This window comes from Oncorhynchus clarkii, chromosome 13, assembly GCF_045791955.1.
Source record: "Oncorhynchus clarkii lewisi isolate Uvic-CL-2024 chromosome 13, UVic_Ocla_1.0, whole genome shotgun sequence".
In the NCBI taxonomy this organism is placed as follows: domain Eukaryota; kingdom Metazoa; phylum Chordata; class Actinopteri; order Salmoniformes; family Salmonidae; genus Oncorhynchus; species Oncorhynchus clarkii.
The window spans coordinates 49794483-49817188 of record NC_092159.1 but is presented as its reverse complement, the minus strand read 5'-3'; the positions used below and the strand labels follow the sequence as shown (position 1 = coordinate 49817188).

General features: G+C 44.6%; 1 protein-coding gene across 2 annotated transcripts in view; it reads left to right on the top strand.

Moving 5' to 3' along the window:
• The window catches only part of LOC139364972 (ras-associating and dilute domain-containing protein-like), a 28547-nt gene extending 9498 nt beyond the window's left edge, over positions 1 to 19049 (top strand). The window contains exons 8-15 of one of the 2 annotated variants that reach the window (XM_071102253.1): positions 5575 to 5794; positions 6155 to 6327; positions 10225 to 10369; positions 11574 to 11737; positions 11901 to 12288; positions 16417 to 16553; positions 17569 to 17708; positions 17883 to 19049. In XM_071102253.1, the coding sequence (XP_070958354.1) occupies positions 5575 to 5794; positions 6155 to 6327; positions 10225 to 10369; positions 11574 to 11737; positions 11901 to 12288; positions 16417 to 16553; positions 17569 to 17708; positions 17883 to 17982 (1467 nt within the window). In that variant the 3' untranslated portion in view covers positions 17983 to 19049. Of the gene's footprint in view, positions 1 to 5574; positions 5795 to 6154; positions 6328 to 10224; positions 10370 to 11573; positions 11738 to 11900; positions 12289 to 16413; positions 16554 to 17568; positions 17709 to 17882 lie in introns of both variants that reach the window. The other variant, XM_071102252.1, reaches the window with a different exon arrangement.
• Positions 19050 to 22706: the final 3657 nt, after the last annotated feature.

The following is a 22706-nucleotide window of genomic DNA, read 5'->3' as shown; positions in this document are numbered from 1 at the left end:
ACAATTAGCACACACACCGCACATGTACACAAATAATAACATCCTTGACTATTTGCTCCAGAAAACCTTGTACAGCCCAAATAGAAAGCCATATTTTGCCTGTGGACTACGGGAAGCAGGACTAGAGACCTTATGAACACCATTCTCCGTTTGCTGGTAGCATTCCAGACAATAAGCCATAATAAGCCAGGGGAGACATGCACACTCTCTCTGGCTCTCTCAGTAAGGATGGGCGTGTCAGATAGTGTCATCTTTTCCAGTGGAATAAAGGACTACTTATCATCTTTTTAATATTCTGTAAATCCACTTCGAGGGTATTTCCAAAGTCTTTTGAAATGTTTATAGAGAGCAACAAAAGGTCTATCCTGTTCAACAGTGAGCCCCAGGAAGACACTCCCAGGCAGGGTTTACTGGAGTTTCCTATGTTTGGGCCCTATAACTAACTCTATGACATTAACAGAGCACCATCACTGCCACAGTAACCCAGAGACCAGCAATAGACACCCAATGCCTGGCGATGACTGTTCCAGGATGGGAGGGAGCACCGGCATGGGTGGGAACAGGAACAGGATTGTATGTGCTGCTGTTGTTTTGAATGCTCCGAGACCACCTCTTCCTGTCCCTAGATTTCCGTTTCATGACAGAAACCATTGATAAAAGAAAGCTTACGCATGCCTGTCAACTTTCCCTGTTGATTTTCCCTGTTGACAGGTACATTTACAGTTTTACATGGTGAGGGGAAGGTCATTTTTCCTACAGGCTCTAGTTAGACAGTCACCGCTGGAGCTCAGGGGAAAGCAGGCTTCGTTTTGGTGGTGGTTGGATGTGCAGTGGTCAGGGAAGCATCTGTAGTCCGGTGGAGAAGCAGGGCAGAGTAGTGGCCTTTTCCAAAAGTCTGTTTCCTGCTCAGGAACAGAGGGTCTGTCTTCACATAGACACACCACAAGGAGGGATGGGCGGGGTACTCACTGCACGTTCTGGGGTCAAGTGAGAAACACAGGCCAAGTCTATACCTTAGATGAATTGTGACACTTTTTGTGCCAGTATCACCCAATTTCTGTCAACAAACTACTCAAGCTCACACCCACAGCCATGTATGTTTTCTCAGACATGCTACCACTAGCTTCAAAATAAGGTTTTTAACTTTGTTTATATTCTAAAACAGTTGGACATTTAATGCTGTACTGGAGAATACGATCCCCAGTTCCCTTCATTCGGCCAATCTCAGCTTAATAACTAACCAGCACCTGTAGCTCTGCAGAACTGGTCTCTAATCTATCTAGTGACCTGTGGTTGAATGAATGTATGTATGGTGATTGGGATTTAACAGGCAGGTCTTTATGATCTTTCAGAGCCTCTGAAGTGTTTGTCTTAATCATGATACGTGCTTGCTAACCTGGCTGCCTGAGGGGTGATGTCATGGACTAAAACAATGGCAGAGAGCTGTGTCAGAGGAAGGAGGGGGGGGGGGGGGGGGGGGGGGGAGAAGGGGGAGGAGGGAAGAGCGGGAGAAGGGAGGAGGAGCCCAGGATCTCTGCACTGTGACTCAAAGTATTTTTTTTTACTTATTGAGTGCTCAATGGTCAGAACTTGGCTTCCTCATGTTTGGGTCCTTCTCACTTTTGGTGGAAGCAAGAATGTGCCTGTTTAAAGTTTATTTTGTTGAAACATAGAACAAGGGTTTTGTTTATGTTATACCTTTTACCAGATTGTGGTCTGCCAGGGCCCTATATTGGTCAATGGTCATAGCAAAAAGAGTAGTGGAGCTGTACATGTTTCAGTGTCACCTTGTTTCCCCTTTCCACTCACCCAGAGCTGTATGTGTGTGTGTGTGTGTGTGTGTGTGTGTGTGCGTGTGCGTGCGTGCGTCTGTCCGGTATGGGTGCTCCCATCCAGAAAGATAGATGACTCCTCATGGATATAATCCATTTTAACATGGACATTGCCATTGAGGGCTACCACCATTTTAAAGTAGTCAACAGGGTAGGGAGGAATCAGCCAATGAAGAAGAACAAAATGTACTAAATTAAAATGGAGATAGCCTCAATTGAGCTGCCCATGCTGTCACCGACACTATAATGGCACAGATACAAAGATGAGTCCTATATCTAGCTTGAATTTTCAAATCCCTCCCGCCACCCGCCCATGCACGAAATGAGCAATGACGTCAGGGTAGTAACTCCAGCACAACTTTTCAAACAGGTTGCATTCTATCAGACAACCACTAACTGTTGGGCACTGAACTGTTGTTGGGAAACAGGTTTTCCTGCTTGTTTTCCTGCTCTGCTAAAGCCTTCCTCTACCTTGACCAGTATGTGGGTAGTTCCACGAAGTGAGTGCCTTTTGCGTCCCTTTGCTATTTAAAGTGGAAATTGTACACAAAAATGACATTAAATGAAGGTCCCTTTAGTATAGAACACATGGAAAATTCAATAAATCTGATTTTCAATATGAATAAAGAAATCTGCATTTTGACATGTCCCTCTGTGACTTCTATGAAGATCTTAACCCACTTAACATCAACATTTATCAAAGTCTTCACCATCTTTGTAAACGCTTAGTTATATTTCCTGAAGATCATCAAATCAATTTGTATTGGTCACATACACATCTTTAGCAGATGTTATTGCGGGTGTAGCGAAATGCTTGTGTTTTTAGCTCCGACAGTGCAGTAATATCTAACAAAAAAAGAAATGGAATTAAGAATATATAAATATATGGACAAGCAATGTCAGAGCAGCATAGACTAAAGATAGATAGATAGAATACAGTATATATTGTACATATGAGATGAGTAATGCAAGATATGTAAACATTATTAAAGTGACTGGTGTTCCATTTATTAAAGTGGCCAGTGATTTCAAGTCTATGCATATAGGCAGCAGCCTCTAATGTGCTAGTGATGGCTATTTAACAGTTTGATGGCCTTGAGATAGAAGCTGTCTTTCAGTCTCTCGGTCCCAGATTTGATGCACCTGTACTGACCTCGCCTTCTGGATGATAGCGGGGTGAACAGGCAGTGGCTCGGTTGGTTGTTGTCCTTGATGATAATTTTTTTTAATGATCTTTTTGGCCTTCATCAAATCAAATCAAATGTATTTATATAGCCCTTCGTGCATCAGCTGATATCTCAAGGTGCTGTACAGAAACCCAGCCTAAAACCCCAAACAGCAAGCAATGCAGGTGTTGAAGCACGTTGGCTAGGAAAAACTCCCTAGAAAGGCCAAAACCTAGGAAGAAACCTAGAGAGGAACCAGGCTATGAGAAGTGGCCAGTCCTCTTCTGGCTGTGCCAGGTGGAGATTATAACAGAACATGGCCAAGATGTTTGAATGTTCATAAATGACCAGCATGGTCAAATAATAGGTCTGGGACAGGTAGCATGTCCGGTGAACAGGTCAGGATTCCATAGCCGCAGGCAGAACAGTTGAAACTGGAGCAGCAGCACGGCCAGGTGGACTGGGGATAGCAAGGAGTCATCATGCCAGGTAGTCCTGAGGCATGGTCCTAGGGCTCAGGTCCTCCGAGAGAGAGAAAGAAAGAAAGAGAGAATTAGAGAGAGCATACTTAAATTCCCACAGGACACCGGATAAGACAGGAGAAGTACTCCAGATATAACAAACTGACCCTAGCCCCCCGACACATAAACTACTGCAGCATAAATACTGGAGGCTGAGACAGGAGGGGTCAGGAGACACTGTGGCCCCATCCGATGATACCCCCGGACAGGGCCAAACAGGAAGGATATAACCCCACCCACTTTGCCAAAGCACAGCCCCCACACCACTAGAGGGATATCTTCAACCACCAACTTACCATCCTGAGACAAGGCCGAGTAAAGCCCACAAAGATCTCCGCCACGGCACAACCCAAGGGGGGGCGCCAACCCAGACAGGAAGATCACATCAGTGACTCAACCCACTCTAGTGACGCACCCCTCCTAGGGACGGTATGAAAGAGCACCAGTAAGCCAGTGACTCAGCCCCTTCATGTGATTAGTGATTCATTTTAAGCATGCAAGTAGAAACCCCTCAGACTTCCAGTCATTACGCTAACGCTAGCTGGCATTGGCTCGCGAAACTACCACAAACTTCCTTCGTTTTGGACACAGAGACATAAAAATGGTATCCACAAGTTCATCTGACTCTAGGGGAGTAGATAAAGGGCCTCATTGCCAGTATCCTTTTAAGGTCAACCCTGTTACATGAGCTGAACTCTCATTTAAAGATGGTGAAACTTCCGTTTTTAAAGTGCAAATAAAAAGAAACTAACAGTCAAATCATAGTGTAAAAGCAGGTGAGCTGGTTGTAGTCTTTTTGGCAATTTTCTGGTGTTTTGTGGTGGAAAGCTGAGCGGGTCGAGCATAGACAGGGTAGATATATTTTAAATATATATATTTTTTTAGTGAAGTTTGCATTCAATTGCCCCTCCCTGTTGCATGAAACAAGCTTTGATTCCCCCTGTCACAAGGGGATTTATGGATGATTTAAGATGAAGTCGTCAACCCTGTTACGGTCAACCCTGTTACCTTATTTGGCACTTAATAGGCACTTACTATAGTCCATTTTTTTAAATTTAACCTCTTGAGTTGGAAAAAACGTTTTTTTTAGAACATGTACTGTTTATGACAGTAGGTGAAATACTGCTAAAAGTGTACTGCTAAAAGTAGGTGAAATATAACATTTTTGTTTTTTCCAACAAGTTACACTACTCAAAAGACACCTAATTGGTGGAACAACTAACCATGAGACAAAAAACTCCAGGAGAAGTTGTAGGAGAAGTTTATTCTCATGCCTATTACTCACTGGTATTACCATTCCTTAGTAGTCAACAGCATGGGCTATTATCAGCTAGTTTATGATACTTGGCATTCATTTATTATGGGAATTATCAGGAGGCTGGAGGGGGCAGAGCGGTGTTGAGTCACTGGGAAACATTTGTGTTTCTGTCAGGAATGGCCAGTGGCACCAGTGTTATCAATGGGATTCCCAGGACTGTGTATGGTACACTGTTAACAATGGTGAGTGTCAAGACTGGACAGTCTCAGGCCCCTGGCTATCAGGCCCCTGGCTATCAGGCCCCTGGCTATCAGGCCCCTGGCTATCAGGCCCCTGGTTATCAGGCCCCTGGTTATCAGACCCCTGCCTATCCCCCTTTGGAGGGGAAGTGTGTCTGTCCCTGTCTGGCTTTCTGTAACCGCTCCTCCTTGGGCTCTGACTGTTTTCTGATTGGCTCAGGGAGCTCAGGGTCAGTGGGCATAGCCCTGTTGACTAAGTCACTGATTCCTCTGCAGTTTTACTGAATCTGTCAACAAATGTTCGCATGTTGATGAAGGTTTATTTTATAGAGAGTATGGCTGATAAAGTGAGAATGGCTGACAAAACGTCCCTTTTAAAGAGCAATATATAATACAGTATACTTTCTGTATTAGTGGTACTGGGTACAGTAGCTGTGACTGTAAGGTTTCTTATCTCCCTCTCTCTCCTCAGAGAGGTGCTGTGTTAGACTATGGTACAGTGAGGTAAAGTCATGTAGCTGTGACTAACACCTCTAGCATGCCTCTCTCTGTCCTCAGAGTATGTACTCGGCACTGCCAGGCCTGCTGGATGGGAACCCGTTCTCGGAGAGCGGGCAGCTGCGTGTGCCCGAGGGCGTGAGCGACATCCTGGATGTCCTGAAGGAGGCGCTGTCTCTGCTCAACGCCTTCCAGGTGCACTCTGACATCAGCTCGCAGCTCTGCGCCTACCTCTTCTTCTTCACCAACGCATCCCTCTTCAACGCACTCATGGAGAGAGGTGACACCTCCAACATGCTCTGTTTCTGACTCATGGGGTTTTGTAGGATCAAATCTTAATATCCTCAAAGTCCTATCACAAGTATCCTCATAAAATACATACTGTATGTGTTAATGGGATACTTCGGGATTTGGACTTTCCCCAGAGTAAGATGAACTTGTGGATATCATTTTTATGTTTCTGTGTCCACTATGGAGAACGTTAGAGGTAGTTTCATGAGCCAATGCTAACCAGCGTTAGTGCAATAACTGGAAGTCTATGGGTATCTGCTAGCATGCTGCATCTTATAGAAGTTTCATTATACTCAATAGCTATGATCGACATTACATGAGCGTGTCTGAGTGGTGTTTTGTTCTGCAGGCTCTGGAGGTGGGTTCTACCAGTGGTCTAGAGGGGTCCAGATCAGGGCCAACCTGGACCTGCTGATGGACTGGATACAGGGGATGGGCCTAGGAGACCTGGCTGTGGAGTTCTTCCAGAAGCTCTCTGCTGCTGTCAATCTACTGGCAACGCCCAAGGAGAACCTACTACAGGTCAGAGGGCACTTCCTTTATTTTCACTTCCTGTTTTGGTTTGGAGAGCACTAAATAACAATGTAGCCAAGATGTCCAAAGCAGTCTGAATATATAGTGTATCAAAATTGTATTTTACAGTGTATTAGACTGTACATCACCAAGTGTCTCAGCTCATTATTGGTACACTAATCTCTGTTAACCCAAAAGTAAAATCATTATTAATTTGGTCAACTGTGTGATTTACTTCTGGGTCTATATGTGTTAGGAATTGTGAGTTCCGACAGTTTGCAAAGTCTCCACACTCGCAAAAATAAACTCTTATCCAAAGCCCCCTCCCCCCTTCCGATCTGTGTGGGCCACGCGTGAATCACTTGTAGCCGAGCAGTTTAAGCCCCGCCTTCGTTCAATCCTGATACGTCCATATAACCAGTGTCGAAAACCCAAAGACTGAAACTACTGCAGTTCGTTATCACAGGGATCCCATTCAGTCCCGGCAGATTCTTGGGTCTACATGCAGGATCTGCCCACGAGAGATTATTGGCATACCGAACATGCCTCGAGTGGGAAACCTTTGGGAAGTATTTAGGAAAATCTGACAAAACATTGAAAACATTCATGAATCATCACTGAAACTCTGTTTCCCTACATTTCATTGCTAACTAGGTTTTACTCTTAGAAATGCATGTTGTCTTTGATGGAGGTGATACTGTTGAAGTAGTTATAAGATAATAACATTGCGAGTATAGTTTGAATGGGCCATTGTGGGGTGAGAGGTGTTGTTTGTTCACTGCCACACTAGTTGTGGGAGAAGGTGTGTGTACACAGACTGTTGGTTTTATACCTCTATAGCACCTTACTAAACATTCCCCTGCCCTGGCCAGTTATCAGATCTGGAAAAATACTGCAGGCCTCAGGTACGATACACACTTCTGATGTTATGAGAACAGTTAGACTGGTCTTAACACTATCGGTGTGATGTCAACACCTAGATGGTAATGGTAAAGCAATGAAGCAATGGGGTGTTAATGACAACATTTTTGTCCACTATAGCAATTCTGAATGTATCCATTGTAGACCACAGATGTTTCACAAGGTATGGAACAGATTGAAAATGTTAGAGCTGAAAGCTTATTTTCACTGACAGATGTCAGCTGAGTGGAACTCACATGCGCCACCACATGACATCATTAAAAAAGCCTGACAGAGCTGTGGGAGAGGGGAAAGAATGCTTGGAAACAATGGAATTTTTCCCCACCAAATTGTACTCTACATCTCCTATTATGCAATGACTTCTCATCTATTGATGAAGAAAATACACATTTTGCCAAGATAGGCAGTCCTTGCACCAAGAACTTAAACAAATAGACATAATAATAATTCATAATTATAATTAATTTATTTATTCTGTTTCATACATGTACAAGTGTGTATATTATAGACGTGTGAATTGGAAATGTGTTTTTTGCATATCCCAACTCCCCCTTAGACATCCTCGGACAGTGGGGTCATGGCCAGGTTCACTGTATGTATGTTTAAATCCCATGTTGTTGATGCCTGTGGCTTTAAACTGTGTGCCACTGAGTAGTTAATCCTTCCTTAAGCATGCCATTCTCTCTGTAATCCACTGAAAGGAGGATCATGTTTACTGGCAGGAAGTTGAGCCGTAACATATCTGGTGGTGGTTGGGTTAGTTAACACTGTGGGCTAGTTAGAGACATAAAGACAGAGACCACCATATAGAACAACCCAGCTAAGGGGCTCCTGTGTGGCACAGCGGTCCAAGGCACTGCATCCAAGGCACAGTGTAAGAGGCATCACTACAGTCCCTGGTTCGATTCCAGGCTGTATCACATCCGGCCGTGATTGGGAGTCCCGCACAATTGGCCCAGCGTCGTCCGGGTGTGGCCGGTGTAGGCCGTCAATGTAAATAAGAATTTGTTCTTAACTGACTTGCCTAGTTAAATAAAGTTTAAATAAAAACAATTACAAAATAAGTGTGTCTCTGTTAAACACACACACACACACACATATCCTGTTTCTGGTCATGTTTATGACACCTGAAAAGATAAGGGGGATAGGGAAAACCTGTTGCCAGTCTGTGTGTGACACAAGGCTAGCTTTAGCCCTGTCACCTTCATAGAAAATAGTGACCTCTGCTGTGACAGGCCGACACTACTGTATGTCTCTTCTTATGAATGTCCAGGGGCTGCAGGAAGGCTGTGGACACGTCATGGTCTTGTAATGTTCTCCCGGGTTAGTACATGAGAGAATCACCTCCTACTCATCCCAATTACAGCACTGTTGTTGTGGATAGTTGTGGGTTTTATCTTAAAACCACAGTTTGCACAGCCCTAAAGCATCAAATTCAGTCAGAAATGTGTATTTTCTCCTGCAGCTGCCCTCATATTTAATTTAGATCAAGAGTTTATAGTTTCTTGATCTGATTTTATTTTGATGGAACTCATTCACCAGGAATGGAGAAAGGAGCCTGCTGAGACTCAGTGCAGCAAGACTGACAGTGTAGCATTTCACTCTTCCATCCACAGCCATAAGGGGCTAATACAGTATGAGACAACACATGTTCTCAATATCTAACCAGAAGGCAGCCATGGTAACAACCCCAAAACAGCTCCCCAGTAGTAGAACCAGTCTCCCCTCAGTCAAAGGCTGCCTCTCTCCTCTATTCGTGGGGACTGTTGCTAGGAGGCTGGTGGTTTTGTGTATGGATCACTCCCATGGCACGAGGTCAGATGTTGTGGTTGGTAAAATGGAGCACACACCCTTGTGATATTCTCAGTTTTCCATCTGGAGTTCTGGGCTCGAGAGAGTGAGGGACATAGTAAATTACCAGTGATGTGGCATGGTTTTGTTATGGCTGAGCTCTCTCAGTCTCCAGTAATTACTGATGATACAAAGTTAGGAAGATTGTGTCATTGATGCCATAATGTTATGCCACTTATGACTGGGATACACCAAGTCAAATAGTAGATATAGAAAATATAGACTTAAAATAAAGTCAAAAATAAGTCACTATTGCTTATAAACATTCCCATAACTCCTCCTTCTGGCCAGCCTCTGTGCTGTCATGCGACAAAGAGGGTGTGCTCATTGGAGGAATGAAGGGATACAAGGCTGGTGTAAATATGGTCTGATATATTCTACACAATGCCTGTCAGCATACCAATAACACCTCTATGCCAATGATGTCATCTTGAAATGATTCACCTATGTCTTTCTGGTTAGTTACTGAGTCACTAAAACACCTCAGCTCTCCAAGGTGTGTCTGAGTGAATGAGGAAATAGTTGAAGATTAAGTCTCTTGTGTGTTTATTCCCACTAACCAGAGAGAGATTAGCTGAGAGGATAACAAACACCTGATTGTTCATAGTCATATAACACATACAGGAATCTAGACTCTGTAATTAGCACATCTTCTGATGACATCTGACGCTTGACGTTTATGACTCATCAATGTTTAGTCAAAGAGATGGAACATGTGACATTCAGGAACATTGACTTCCACAATCAAGCATTTCAACATTTCTCCATTCTGTGTTTGTGTGTGTGTGTGTGTTGATTTTATTATTACTACAGACAGTGACAGGTTGGCATGACAAGTATTACTTACAGTCCTAGATTTATTTTCCTAATGAATTTGGACAGATTTATGGTTTGAAATATTTTTTACACAAATAGTTTTGTGTTGAAATAACCCCACTGAGGAAATGCTACCCTGTCATTTTTAGTTTCACTAACAACAATGACATCAAACAGCTCTGCCAGCTCTTGCATTTAAATGATGTTTACTCTTTTGTGAAATATGCAATCATATTCCTTGTATCATGGTCCTTGTGCCTGTACTTTGATATTCTTGTAACGTGTGAGTGTACATATGTGTGTGTGTGTGTGTTTCAGGCATCATGGAGCTCTCTGAGGACAGAGTTCATGCCTCTGAACCCAGCCCAACTGCACCACATGCTGAGGGAGTATAACCCAGGCAGGTCCTGTCCTGCAGACTGGAACCCCTCGCCAGACGAGGCGGAGGCTGCCCTCAGGACCAGTGAGTGGAACACAGATACAGCAGAGTCACGGCGGGTAGCCACACAGACAAGTTCACGTGTATAAACCATATTATGAAACAAACACACGTGTTTCTTGGGCAAACAAATTCACATAGCCTATGTAGTCTGTACGCTTGTGTACACACTCTCACTCTGCCAAGACTCAATCAGATCAGACTGTCACCCTGACAGGGTTACACGGAACCCAAACCGGCTGCACGCGTGCGCCATCGTGCATAAATATATTTTGTCCCCCTACACCAAACTCGATCACAACACGCAGGTTAAAATATCAACACAGACACACACATTCATTTGGGGACAGGTCGAAAAGCATTAAACATTTATAGCAATTTAGCTTGTTAGCTTGCACTTGCTAGCTAATTTCTCCTATTTAGCTAGCTTGCTGTTGCTAGCTAATTTGTCCTGGGATATAACATTGAGTTGTTATTTTACCTGAAATGCACAAGGTCCTCTACTCCGACAATTAATCCACACGTAAAATGGTCAACCGAATCGTTTCTAGTCATCTAACCTCTTTCCAGGCTTTTTCATCGTCAGAAATAGAAAGGAGTTCTATTTTAGCCCTTGGCAACGCAGACGCTTGTTTATGCGCGCGAGCAGTGTGGGTGCAATAATTGAATAACAGAGATTTCTAAATGTATTTTGCAAAACGACGCGAGCGGTGTAGTCAGGGTATTAGTAACTAGAGGCCTATTCCCTGTGTCTGGGAGTGGCTGAGTGTGTTCCCCAGAGTAATCCTGTCTGCCTGTCCCAGTCTAACTCTAAATTGGAGCATGGGTACAGGGGGGAGGTTAGAGAGGAGAACCCTGTCCAGCCCAATCAGTCTCACCACAGAGTTAACTCTCAAATCCACCCCTCTCAATATAGGACTTGGCACCTGTCTCCCCTCTCTGTCCCCTGTCACCTCACCTCTTCTGTGTGAATGGCCCACCACCCGCTGGCACCCCCTGGGGGGAACTTTATCTTGTCCTAGAGGCCATGACTGTCTTTCTTTAACTGGAGAATCTAAAGGATTAACCTACAAATCAGATGTAATTAAGTTAATGAAGTAAAAGGAAATAACAAGTATAAATAATGTAGTGTACACCGTGAGAAAGCTCTTCCAGAGCTTCTGTTGTAATATTTTCTGAGTCACGTCTTCTGTCTTTAATGATGTCCTGTATTTTCCTCCTTCTCTAGCTGACATCCTGGAGAGTTTCGACAACCACCCTCCCCTTATCCTGCCTAGCAACACCTTCCACCTGGAGTTGGGTAAACCAATCACGGAGCCCGCTCTGTTTGAGCAGCTAGGCCATCTGCAGGACTTCATCCATAGTCTCCCCACCAGTCAAACAACACAGCAGGTAAACCACCTATCTGACCTTCTGACTCTGTATACCCAGAATTTACAAATATACAATCTAATGAGAGGCAGTGGCCGCCCTGAACTGGTGGTGCTCAGTAAATGAGACATTTTAACTTTGATGTTTTTCCATCTCTGCTTTATTGACTTGTCCCTCCCTTCAGGCACTCAGCAGGACAGCTACAGACGCCAAGTCTGCGACCTCGCGCTCCTCGCCCTCTGTCACAGTGGTGGTCCCTGACCCAGTTCCCTGCCCCTTGCTCAGGGCAGAGGTGGACTCTTTGAGCCCTGCGGCGCCCCCTCAGGCCCGGGGGTCTCATGGTGACCTAAGCTGCTGCCTGGCAGAGGCAGAGTTGACCCTCAAGCTGAAGAGTCTGGAGCTGCAGAACGCCCTACCTAGGAGTAGCCAGGCTGACCTGGGATGCCACAAGAGCCTGGCTCTGGACCCCTCCTGCCTGCTGACGCCCCCCAACACCCCCCAGGGCATGGAGCTGTCTCAGTCTGAGCTGGAGGCAGACCTGCAGGAGGGAGCAGCATGGCAGCACAGGAAAGGTAACACAGAGGGCTATGTCATACAGTCAGGCATTCAGTTACAGAGCATTCAGTTACAATACAAACAGCTCTGATTGACAGAAAATAAGCATAAAAAGCCATGTGTCAGCTGAAGTGTGTTATTGACCAATCATAACAGAGGATTGATGATGCTGTAACAGTGGGGGGCACATACTGTACATAGTAATACTAAAAGAAACGGATCCTGTCTCAATCCCCTTGGATGAATTACGAAGACAAAGAATAACAAAGGATCCCTTCATGGCCTTTCCCTCCCTCTGCGGGTTTTGATTAAAGTGATGTAAAACTCCTGTCACAGCAAATACAGCCACCTCGGCTCACACTGTGGCTCATGTACCTAACCCCTGGAGTTAGGTCGCTAGTGCCTCCCTCGTAATATCAACCCACCAATGACTGACAGGCTCCATTAAAGGAAGAATTTGTCTGCTTGACCCGGGAGTCCCTGGTGCATATTTGTCCCCAGTGGCTCCAGGTTGACACAAGGTGCTTTAAATGACAGGAGGAGGAGAGCTCTCATCCTCCCTTCATCTCTTCGACTCTATTGACTTTGGACAGAAACTACAGGTCATTGGAGGAGTAAAGAGCTGTTCTGGCTGTGTAAAGGTTGTGTTCTCCCTGTAGGGTGGATTCCATGTGTAGAGGAAAGGCCATTTTCTCCTCAGGCCTATTGTTTTTTGAAGCTCTGCTCATGAGGTCATCTGTAGGAGTGGATGGGAGGGGAACGTGAGCAGACTGCTCTCTGGTTACGATTTATTCTGTGGTGGAGGAGTTGAGCTGAGAAAGGGGAGGGAAGGACTAAACATCTTATTCCGTAACTGGGAGGGACACTTCCAGGGTTAACTTCCAGGGATAACAATGACGTCCCCCTCCCTAAAGCAGGTCAGCTTTCTCTGGCGATGTCTCAAACAACGTGTAAGATTCTAACACTTTTATATAAGTCCTATACCAGCCATACTCAACAGGCTGACCGCGGTCCCAATCAAGGCTCAGAACGGGGTCAATACGGACCGTGGGTCCCGACAGAAATGACATTTTAATTGTATGTGTAATTGTATTTAGGAACTCAGCTGGGCTTTCAACTTACAGCTGTTGAGAGTTCTAATTGTAGAATGCAGAAGTGCAATTTCGAAATTTGGTAGTGTACGGACAGTTTTCCTCTTATGCCATTCACTGACAGACCTTAGAGAGCTATTTATAACCTGTCAGAAATGTTCAGTGGATTACTACTAGCCCATGTTAGCTAGATGGGTAAATTAGACTAACCATCTAAATCCTGTAGTTATCATGGCCAGATTACATGCCCAGGGGCCTCAACACCACCGGCCCGCATTGATTTTGTTCATTTACTCAGGTATCGTATGAACACACAGAAATGTCAAAATGTGTAGAATATCAAGAAATTAGCTATAAAACGTCAAAATGCGTAGAATTGCAGGAAACTAGGTTTAAACTGACAACATTTTCTCTCTGCCAGCAATATGGCTGTGTACAACTTAAACAGTTTGAGATCGCATGGGTTGGGAGGTGGGGGTTTGTTACTATGCCGATTAATGACAATACCTATCCGGATCTTTGCCACCTAGTGTAACGGTTTTCTTTAGGTGAAGTAGAGGCGGACCAAAACGCAGCGTGGTGGTTATTCATGGTTCTTTAATGAAGACACTATACATGAATAAACTAACACAAAAAAAAACAAGAAATGTGCGAAAACCTAAACAGCCTATCTGGTGACAACAAACACTAAGACAGGAACAATCACCTACGAAACACTCAAAGAATATGGCTGCCTAAATATGTTTCCCAATCAGAGACAACGATAAACACCTGCCTCTGATTGAGAACCACTCCAGACAGCCATAGACTTTGCTAGAGAACCCTACTAAGCCACAAACCCAATACCTAACAAAACCCCAGGACAAAACACACCGCATACAAAAACCCATGTCACACCCTGGCCTGACCAAAATAATAAAGAAAACACAAAATACTAAGACCAGGGCGTGACACCTAGGAAATGTGTGTGACCACCGGACATTCTCAAATAGTAGTCTAGTGCGCCTGTCCTATACAGTACATTGACCTTTTCTCAAGGGATACAATCGTTGAGTCAAACACCTAGCAAAAGAGAGTGAGTCTATACGTTTGATGCCACTTTATCTAAAACATTGTGAGAATCCTGAATGTTTCTGATTTCAGATACCACAGTCCCAGGTCATATCCAAACAACAGGTTAGATAATAAAAGCCAGTTCGTCCAGTACTAATAGCAGTCCATGGCCTTTCCTGTTGATTAACACCAGATAATTCCCTCAACTCTAAATCAGAGACAAACGCTCTGTGTAACATTTCATTGTGTGTAAGTGCTTACCGCCTGCTTAAAGCTTCCTTGTGTGTGTGGTTGTGTGTAAATAGGGTTTTACTAAAGCTTTCATTTTGTTGATCATAATCAGAACTCATTACGATCAATGGCCCTTGTCTTTATACGGGCTCTATGGTTTAATAGTTTGTCATAAACCTAAGATATTGTATGAAAAGGATGTACTATTGAACATTACCCACTTTCACAGAAATATTCTCTAATCATGTCATATCCCTGGTTATGACATTGGCCATAGCTTCCCACCATGTATTACTGTGGCCTTCCAGTCCCATAGAGTGCTCCTGCTCTCTGCTCAACCTCAGTGGTTTTGGGCGCTAACGGTAACTTACTGCTATTTTGGTAGCATTGCTAATCTTTTAATCTGTACCAAGAATTACAGAGAGGTGGTGATGTCAGGAGAGAAAAGATCAGTGGCTGACCCGTCATGGGAATTTACAGTTGAGTTGGTGCGTGGAATCTTAATCGGGACAGGCATTGTCCAGAGCAGGTCCTGCATGGGGGGCAGATGGGCTCGGGCTGGGGGAGAGCGGGGGAGAGCAGGGGGAGACCAGGGGAGAGCAGGGGGAGACCAGGGGAGAGCAGGGGGAGAGCAGGGGGAGACCAGGGGAGAGCTGAAGGAGAGCAGGGAAGAGCAGTGGGAGACCAGGGGAGAGCCGAAGGAGAGCAGGGAAGAGCAGTGGGAGACCAGGGGAGAGCTGAAGGAGAGCAGGGAAGAGCAGTGGGAGACCAGGGGAGAGCTGAAGGAGAGCAAGGAAGAGCAGTGGGAGACCAGGGGAGAGCTGAAGGAGAGCAGGGAAGAGCAGTGGGAGACCAGGGGAGAGCTGAAGGAGAGCAGGGAAGAGCAGTGGGAGACCAGGGGAGAGCTGAAGGAGAGCAGGGAAGAGCAGTGGGAGACCAGGGGAGAGCTGAAGGAGAGCAGGGAAGAGCAGTGGGAGACCAGGGGAGAGGTGAAGGAGAGCAGGGAAGAGCAGGGGGAGACCAGGGGCGAGCAGGGGAGAGCTGAAGGAGAGCAGGGAAGAGCAGTGGGAGACCAGGAGCGAGGTGAAAGTGTAGGGCATGCTGGTGATACTGTTGCGGGTGGCAGGTTGTTGTGACAGGACACCACAGAGCACCGAACCAACCTGAGGAAGAGCTTTCCCAAGGCACCAAAGCTTTAGAGCTTGTTCTCAGTGGGGTTCTGTATGGTTCTCATTACAACGTCTATGCATTTAGTGAACTCCCTACAGTTTTATAGCACTCAGACTTGACATGATTTTTATATGGAGTCCAAATGCAACATCTGTGTTCAATATCAGTGGTAGTTATATGTATGTGGAGGAGGTCAAACCAACTGCGTGTCCCTCTGGAGCAGCTCAGATGAACCTCCAGTCTTTGATCCATATATTTTCCTATTGGTAGAAATAATAATCCTTATAACACTAATGCCTCTGGACTTCAAAACAAGCCCAGTATTGTGAACTTCTCTTTCATATGACCAGACAGACAGACAGACAGACAGACCCCCCCCCCCAGCAGGTACTGTAGAGGGAAAACCAAAGGGGAACCAGACACTACTTTCATGTTTTCTCCTGTAGTAAACCCTGTCTCAAATTGCCACAGTGATATGATTTCTTTATAATTTAATTAAAAGGACCACAATAACAGGAAAAGTAGGACTTTAAACAGAGTTAAGGTGGGATTGGATACTGTGTCTAATGTGGGGTGTTCTTGTGTGTGTCTCCTCAGCAGGAAGCTGCCCAAGGGAATGTTCTGAGAGAAGGAATGGGAATGTGGAGGAAGAGGAGGAGAAAGAGGGGGATGAAGTGTTTACTGTGGAGCTACACAGAGGACCTCATGGTCTAGGCCTGGCACTCGTGGATGGAATGGTGGGTGAAATCCTCGTCTTTATTCCTCCACCTCCTCCTTTGTTCATCTCCTTCACCCAAGTCTCATCTTCCTTTTTGTTTCTCTACCTCCCTTTCTTATTTTTCACCTCTCTGCATGGGGAAATCAATGGATCTTGAAAAAGCTCTAACATTCTGTCTGTGCCTGGTTGTACAAAGGGACAGCCTTGTCGATGCGAGGGGCGTGTGGCTCTTATTTGGTCATGTGATTTATGACATCCTAATATAAGGCCTTGCGTGGCTGTTCAAACCTCCATAGTCACAAATGAATTAGTTAAAGGTTACATATTTCCCATGATTAACTGTGCTACATCATCATGCATCAAAGGCAGGGAAATCTAGCTTTAAATGAATGATGAGTTGAACTGTGACGCAGATCTCAACTACAGATAGGCTCAACAACTCTTCTTGCTATGTGGGACTTTGTGTGCGCGTGTGTGTGTATGTGTGGTTAGTTATGGTATGTGGGTGTGGGCTTAAGCTTGTGTTTACTAACAGGTGTACAACATGTGGTAAATGTGTTGACCTCCTTTTGAAGTCAGCCATGAACCACATTGAGAACACTAAGCTAATTTATAAGAACCGGTAGACTCCTCTATTGCACAATTGGCAGCTGCAATGGTTATTATTACCCTCATTCCAATGTCTGCCTTTGGCTTCAAATTCTACTAAATTGCTGTTTTCATCATTTAATTCATAACACAAACTTGTCTGGTCTGTGAAAGCTGTATATGCATGCAGGTGTAGTGCATTTAATTCATACAGCGGAGACACTATAGTGCAGGTTGTCTGCCCAACCTCAACGCTTCCTGTGAAAGCCTCTACTCATGTATATGCATGCAGGTGTAGTGCTGTGGAGGATTCTATAACATGTGGTGCCCCCTGTAGGATAGAGATGAAACAGCGGAGATGTTCCTGTAATGATACTATAGTGCAGGTACGGCATGTCCTCAGACCCAACCTCAACGCTTCCTGCATCCTCTTGTGTCCTGTGTAGAAAACACCTCTGAAAATGACTGGGATCTATATCAAGTCAGTGGTACCAGAGTCCCCAGCCGCCCAGTGCCAGAAGCTGAGGTTGGGAGATCGTATCCTGGCTGTGAACGGCATCAGTCTGGTGGGCATGGAATACCACATGTAAGTAGTGTAAGATGGAGACTGGTCTTTACCACCCTGTGTTGATTAAGAAGTTGTAATAGAGTACTGGATATTATTTAGGTAACACGAGTTATAAAACACAACAGAGTAGTGTCGTTCCCTCCCTCTGTTTAACACACCCTCTGACGTTCTCTCTCGTTCTCACCGTCACAGTGGTAGAGAGCTCATTCGTTCATCTGGAGATGCCCTCAGATTGCTGGTGGCCAAAAATGAGTCCAAATCAACGGGGAAGAGCTCAGTGATCACGTGCTGAGTGGAAGGAAGGTTTCATTGGAGGCTTCCCCACGTGACCTTTGACCCTCAGAAGGGAGCTTAATCTTCTCTCTTTATCCAACTAAGGACCTTAGATGTCTGTCAGTACTTTACGAGACGTGTTCCTCAACCAAAGGATAAAAGACACTTGACTGTTTATTTTGTTTTGGTGAATAATCACTTCTCACTGAGTATTTTAAATGAAGCTTTACTGTACATAGAATGAACAGGAGGACACTGAAATGAGGATGAAACCACTAGACTGAATCCACTATTGCTCAAGTCTTCTCTGAAGCACCCATTTTGAATGAATGCAAATTCAAACGCAAACACTACATGTGTATCAACATAATGGTCCAGACAGCTATGCAGAAGTCTTTAAATCTGCATGGTGAGCTGTTCTTCGTACCCAGAAAACACTGGGTTTGGGAGAGTAGAAAAGAACAGCGGTTAAGGCAGTTGATTCGAGCAGGGTTGAGTTATTTCAGTGTCTTCAAGGACACTATCTACTGACTACAAATAGCTAGTGCACAGCATTCTGTCTGAAGATTGCTCAGCTTTACAAATGCCAAAACCCATAACAACTTATGCAAATATAACATTTTTATAGAACTGTAAATTATAATGTATTTTTTGAGTAAAAACAATGACTCATCCTTATGTCATAGTGGCTGTATACTTTGGATATTTACTGAAGTGCTATCAGTGAAATACTTTCTGAAGCACTACTGTATAACGAAAGGGTGTCATGGACTCTATGGTTATCTATAAGACATTTCAGTGGATCTCAGTGATAATCTAATATAGATTTCTGGAGGTATCACAAGCTCACTCCTAAACATCTCTGACTTTTCCCACATGGTGACAGTGACACTATAACTTATGACTGTTTATGAAATGTTTATAAACAAATTACTCTATGACAGTTTTAAGTCAACTATCTCTCTTAACAGTGTTAAGTCTTCAATTTGATTGATGACAAATAAAAGAGTATTCAATTTTTTATACTTATATTGTCCAGTATTTTTGAGCATATTAAATAAATGTTATTTAGATTTTAAAACAAAATGAGAGCTCCAAAATTCCTGAGTTATTCCCCAATCCCTACATTGCCTTCTACCCATAGAGGTTGTTGCCTCACAGACGGTACAACCCGCATCCCCAGATGGTTGAACTCTACGACGTGGGACGTAACAAGGCCAAATAAAGCAACGGCACACTTTGGGGTGAATAAGGACTCCAGCTGTTGACCAAGTGCTTTTAAACGGGGGGAGGTAGCAGGGAACCAAGGGTGTGTCTCACACAGGGGCCACCACAAGAGCCGCCATTTATAGTGCCCTTTGGTTTCCACTAGAGCAGCACTTTCCACTACACCACTCAATTTGACACAACCCAGGGTTCTCCACTGTGCCCTGAGGCCCTGAGGAAAATGGTTATTTTGGCATTAAAAAGGCAATCTCACACTTTGCATACTTCATGCTTGCAGGTAAACACAAAACGATGTCAGAAGCTGCTGATTGTGAGGAGTGTTCTGCCCAAGTCATCCATTTTCTCCCCTGGTATAACGCTGACATGAATGTACTTTTAACTATCAGATTTAATAATTAGCTAAACACAGCCAATTATCAGCTGTAATTGCTTCTTGTGCTAGTCACACAAAGATAAATCTGTACATCAAAAAAGTGCTGATATAGTAAGTTACACAGCTGATACTATAATTTATACAGGTCACCTAGACAGCCTTGATGCAAAGTAGTCCTCCCCAATCTGAGGTCGCTTAGAACCAAAGTAGTCCTCCCCAATCTGAGGTTGCTTAGAACCAAAGTAGTCCTCCCCAATCTGAGGTCGCTTAGAACCAAAGTAGTGGTCACAGTTGAGGATGGGGCAGTCAGTGAACTCCAGCCTGTAGTCATAGAACAGTGTTGCCTGTCTGGGTGAGTCCTCAGGGCCTCCAGTGAAGCCACACTCCCCCAGAGAGCTGTCTGGTGGTAGGAAGGACTCCTGGGAGGGAACTCTGGTTCTGAACACCTGCAGGCTGGTGGTCTGGATCCCAACCCGCTCCTCGATCACCCTGAACAGGCTGGACACCCTGGTGCTCCTGGGAAGCACCACCTCAAAGCTCCCTGGATGGGCTCCTCCGTAGTCGAATGGTATAAGTCTGATACTCAGAAGAATGAACCTGGAACATGTTTGGAAATAGAATAGGTGGATGATAAATATACTGTCTCTTATGATCAGCTATGCTATTTTATACTCCTTACTGTGCAATGCAAGGTCTTTATGAGATGTGTCCCAAAGTGTTAGCTCTGATCACAGAGTTACAAGGTCAGAAATAGCTTTGTCCTGAGAGGGTTGGTTGTCATGGTTAACCTCACAGACTGGCTGTTTTGGTATAGCAGCAATTTGTGGGCAGATCCTACATATTTACTGTTCATCAGTGCTGCTTGTTTGTTCCAATTGAACCACAAGAATTTGTGAAACAATTCATTCAATTTCAATTTGTGAAACAACAAATTGTTGGCTTTTAGCTTTGCCTCATTTTACACAGGCGACTTCGAACCTCCGCGTAAACAGAAATGGCTGACGTGTATTTTCAATGGGAGTTCATTTTAAGTGGACCTGTCTGGGTGATGTACTGTAGCATGATTATTTATGTGTGTATAGATACTGTATGTCTGAGTGCTTGTTTGTAAAGTATGTAGTGTATGGGAATGTCTTACCTGTTTGTCTCAGGAGGTGGTGGGCTCCACAATCCCAGCTGACAATTAGGACTGGGCTGTAGCTTCTCTCTAGTGATCTCCAAACAGCAGGGAACAGCATTCTCTTCCCTCTCATCCTTACCCTCCACTCTTTCAAACAGAATGATAAAACATCAATAGAAACATGCTCAGACATCCAAACTAGGTTTGAGAATGGAGTGTGTGTAGAATGGCGCCGGAGAGGATGGCTGACGTTTTACGTGCTCCTAACCAACTGTTTTTTTTGTGTGTGTGTGTTTGTAACCTATTTTTTAAACTTATTTTGTACATAATGTTGCTGCTATCGTCTCTTATGACCGAAAATAACTTCCGGACATCAGAACAGCGATTACTCACCACGAACTGGTAGTAGCTTTTTCCTTTAATGAGTCCAACGAGTCCGACGTGAAGGATATACTGCTTTCCTGGGAACAGGCCCAAATCCCCGTCATTTGCGTGAAGAGAAGACGGAGAAAAAGGGGGCGGAGGTCGGGCTGCTTTCAGAGAATTTGTAGGTGAGCGAGTAAAACCCCTCTGCCATCCGTTCTATTGGCAAACATGCAATCATTGGAAAATAAAATCGATGACCTACGAGCAAAATTAAAAAACCAACGGGACATTAAAAACTATAATATCTTATGTTTGACCGAGTCATGCCTGAACGACAATATTAATAACATACAGCTGGTGGGTTTTACACTTTATCGGCAGAATAGAACAGCAGCCTCTGGTAAGATGGTGGTGGTCTATGTATATTTGTAAACAACAGCTGGTGCACGATATCTAAGGAAGTCTCGAGGTTTTGTTTGCCTGAGGTAGAGTATCTCATGATAGGCTGTAGACCACACTATCTACGGAGAGAGTTTTCATCTGTATTTTTCATAGCTGTCTACATACCACCACAGACCGATACTGGCACTAAGACCACACACAATGAGCTGTATACTGCCATAAGCAAACAGGAAAATGCTCATCCAGAGGCGGCGCTCCTAGTGGTCGGAGACTTTAATGCAGGTAAACTTAAATCTGTTTTACCAAATTTCCACCAGCATGTTAAATGTGCAGGGGGGAAAAAGGGGGGAAAAAACCTCTAGACCACCAGTACTCCACACACGTGTACAAAGCACTCCCTCGCCCTCCATTTGGCAAATCTGACCATAATTCTATCCTCCTGAATCCTGCTTACAAGCAAAAAATAAAGCAGGATGCACCAGTGACTCGGTCAATAAAAAAGTGGTCAGATGAAGCAGATGCTAAGCTACAGGACTTGTTTGCTAGCACTGAAACACGCATGAGAGCATCAGCTATACCGGATGACTGTGTGATCACACTCTCCGCAGCCGATGTGAGTAAGACCTTTAAGCAGGTCAACATTCACAAGGCCGCAGGGCCAGACTGATTACCAGGACGTTTACACCGAGCATGTGCTGACCAACTGGCAAGTGTCTTCACTGACATTTTCAACCTCTCCCTGTCTGAGTCTGTAATACCAACATGTGTTAAGCAGACCACCATAGTCCCTGTGCCAAAGAACACTAAGGTAACCTGCCTAAATGACTACCGATCCGTAGCACTCACGTCTGTAGCCATGAAGTGCTTTGAAAGGCTGGGCATGGCTCACATCAACACCATTATACCAGAAACTTCAGACCCCACTCCAATTTGCATACCGCCCTAACAAATCCATAGACGATGCAATCTCTATTGCACTCCACACTGCCCTTTCCCACCTGGACAAAAGGAACACCTATGTGAGAATGCTATTCATTGACTACAGCTCAGAGTTCAACACCATAGTGCCCTCGAAGCTTATCACTAAGCTAAGGACCCTGGGACTGAACACCTCCCTCTGCAACTGGATCCTGGACTTCCTGACAGGTCGCATCACTGCCTGGTATGGCAACTGCTTGGACTCCAACCGCAAGGCACTACAGAGGGTAGTGTGTACAGCCCAGTACATCACTGGGGCCAAACTTCCTGCCATCCA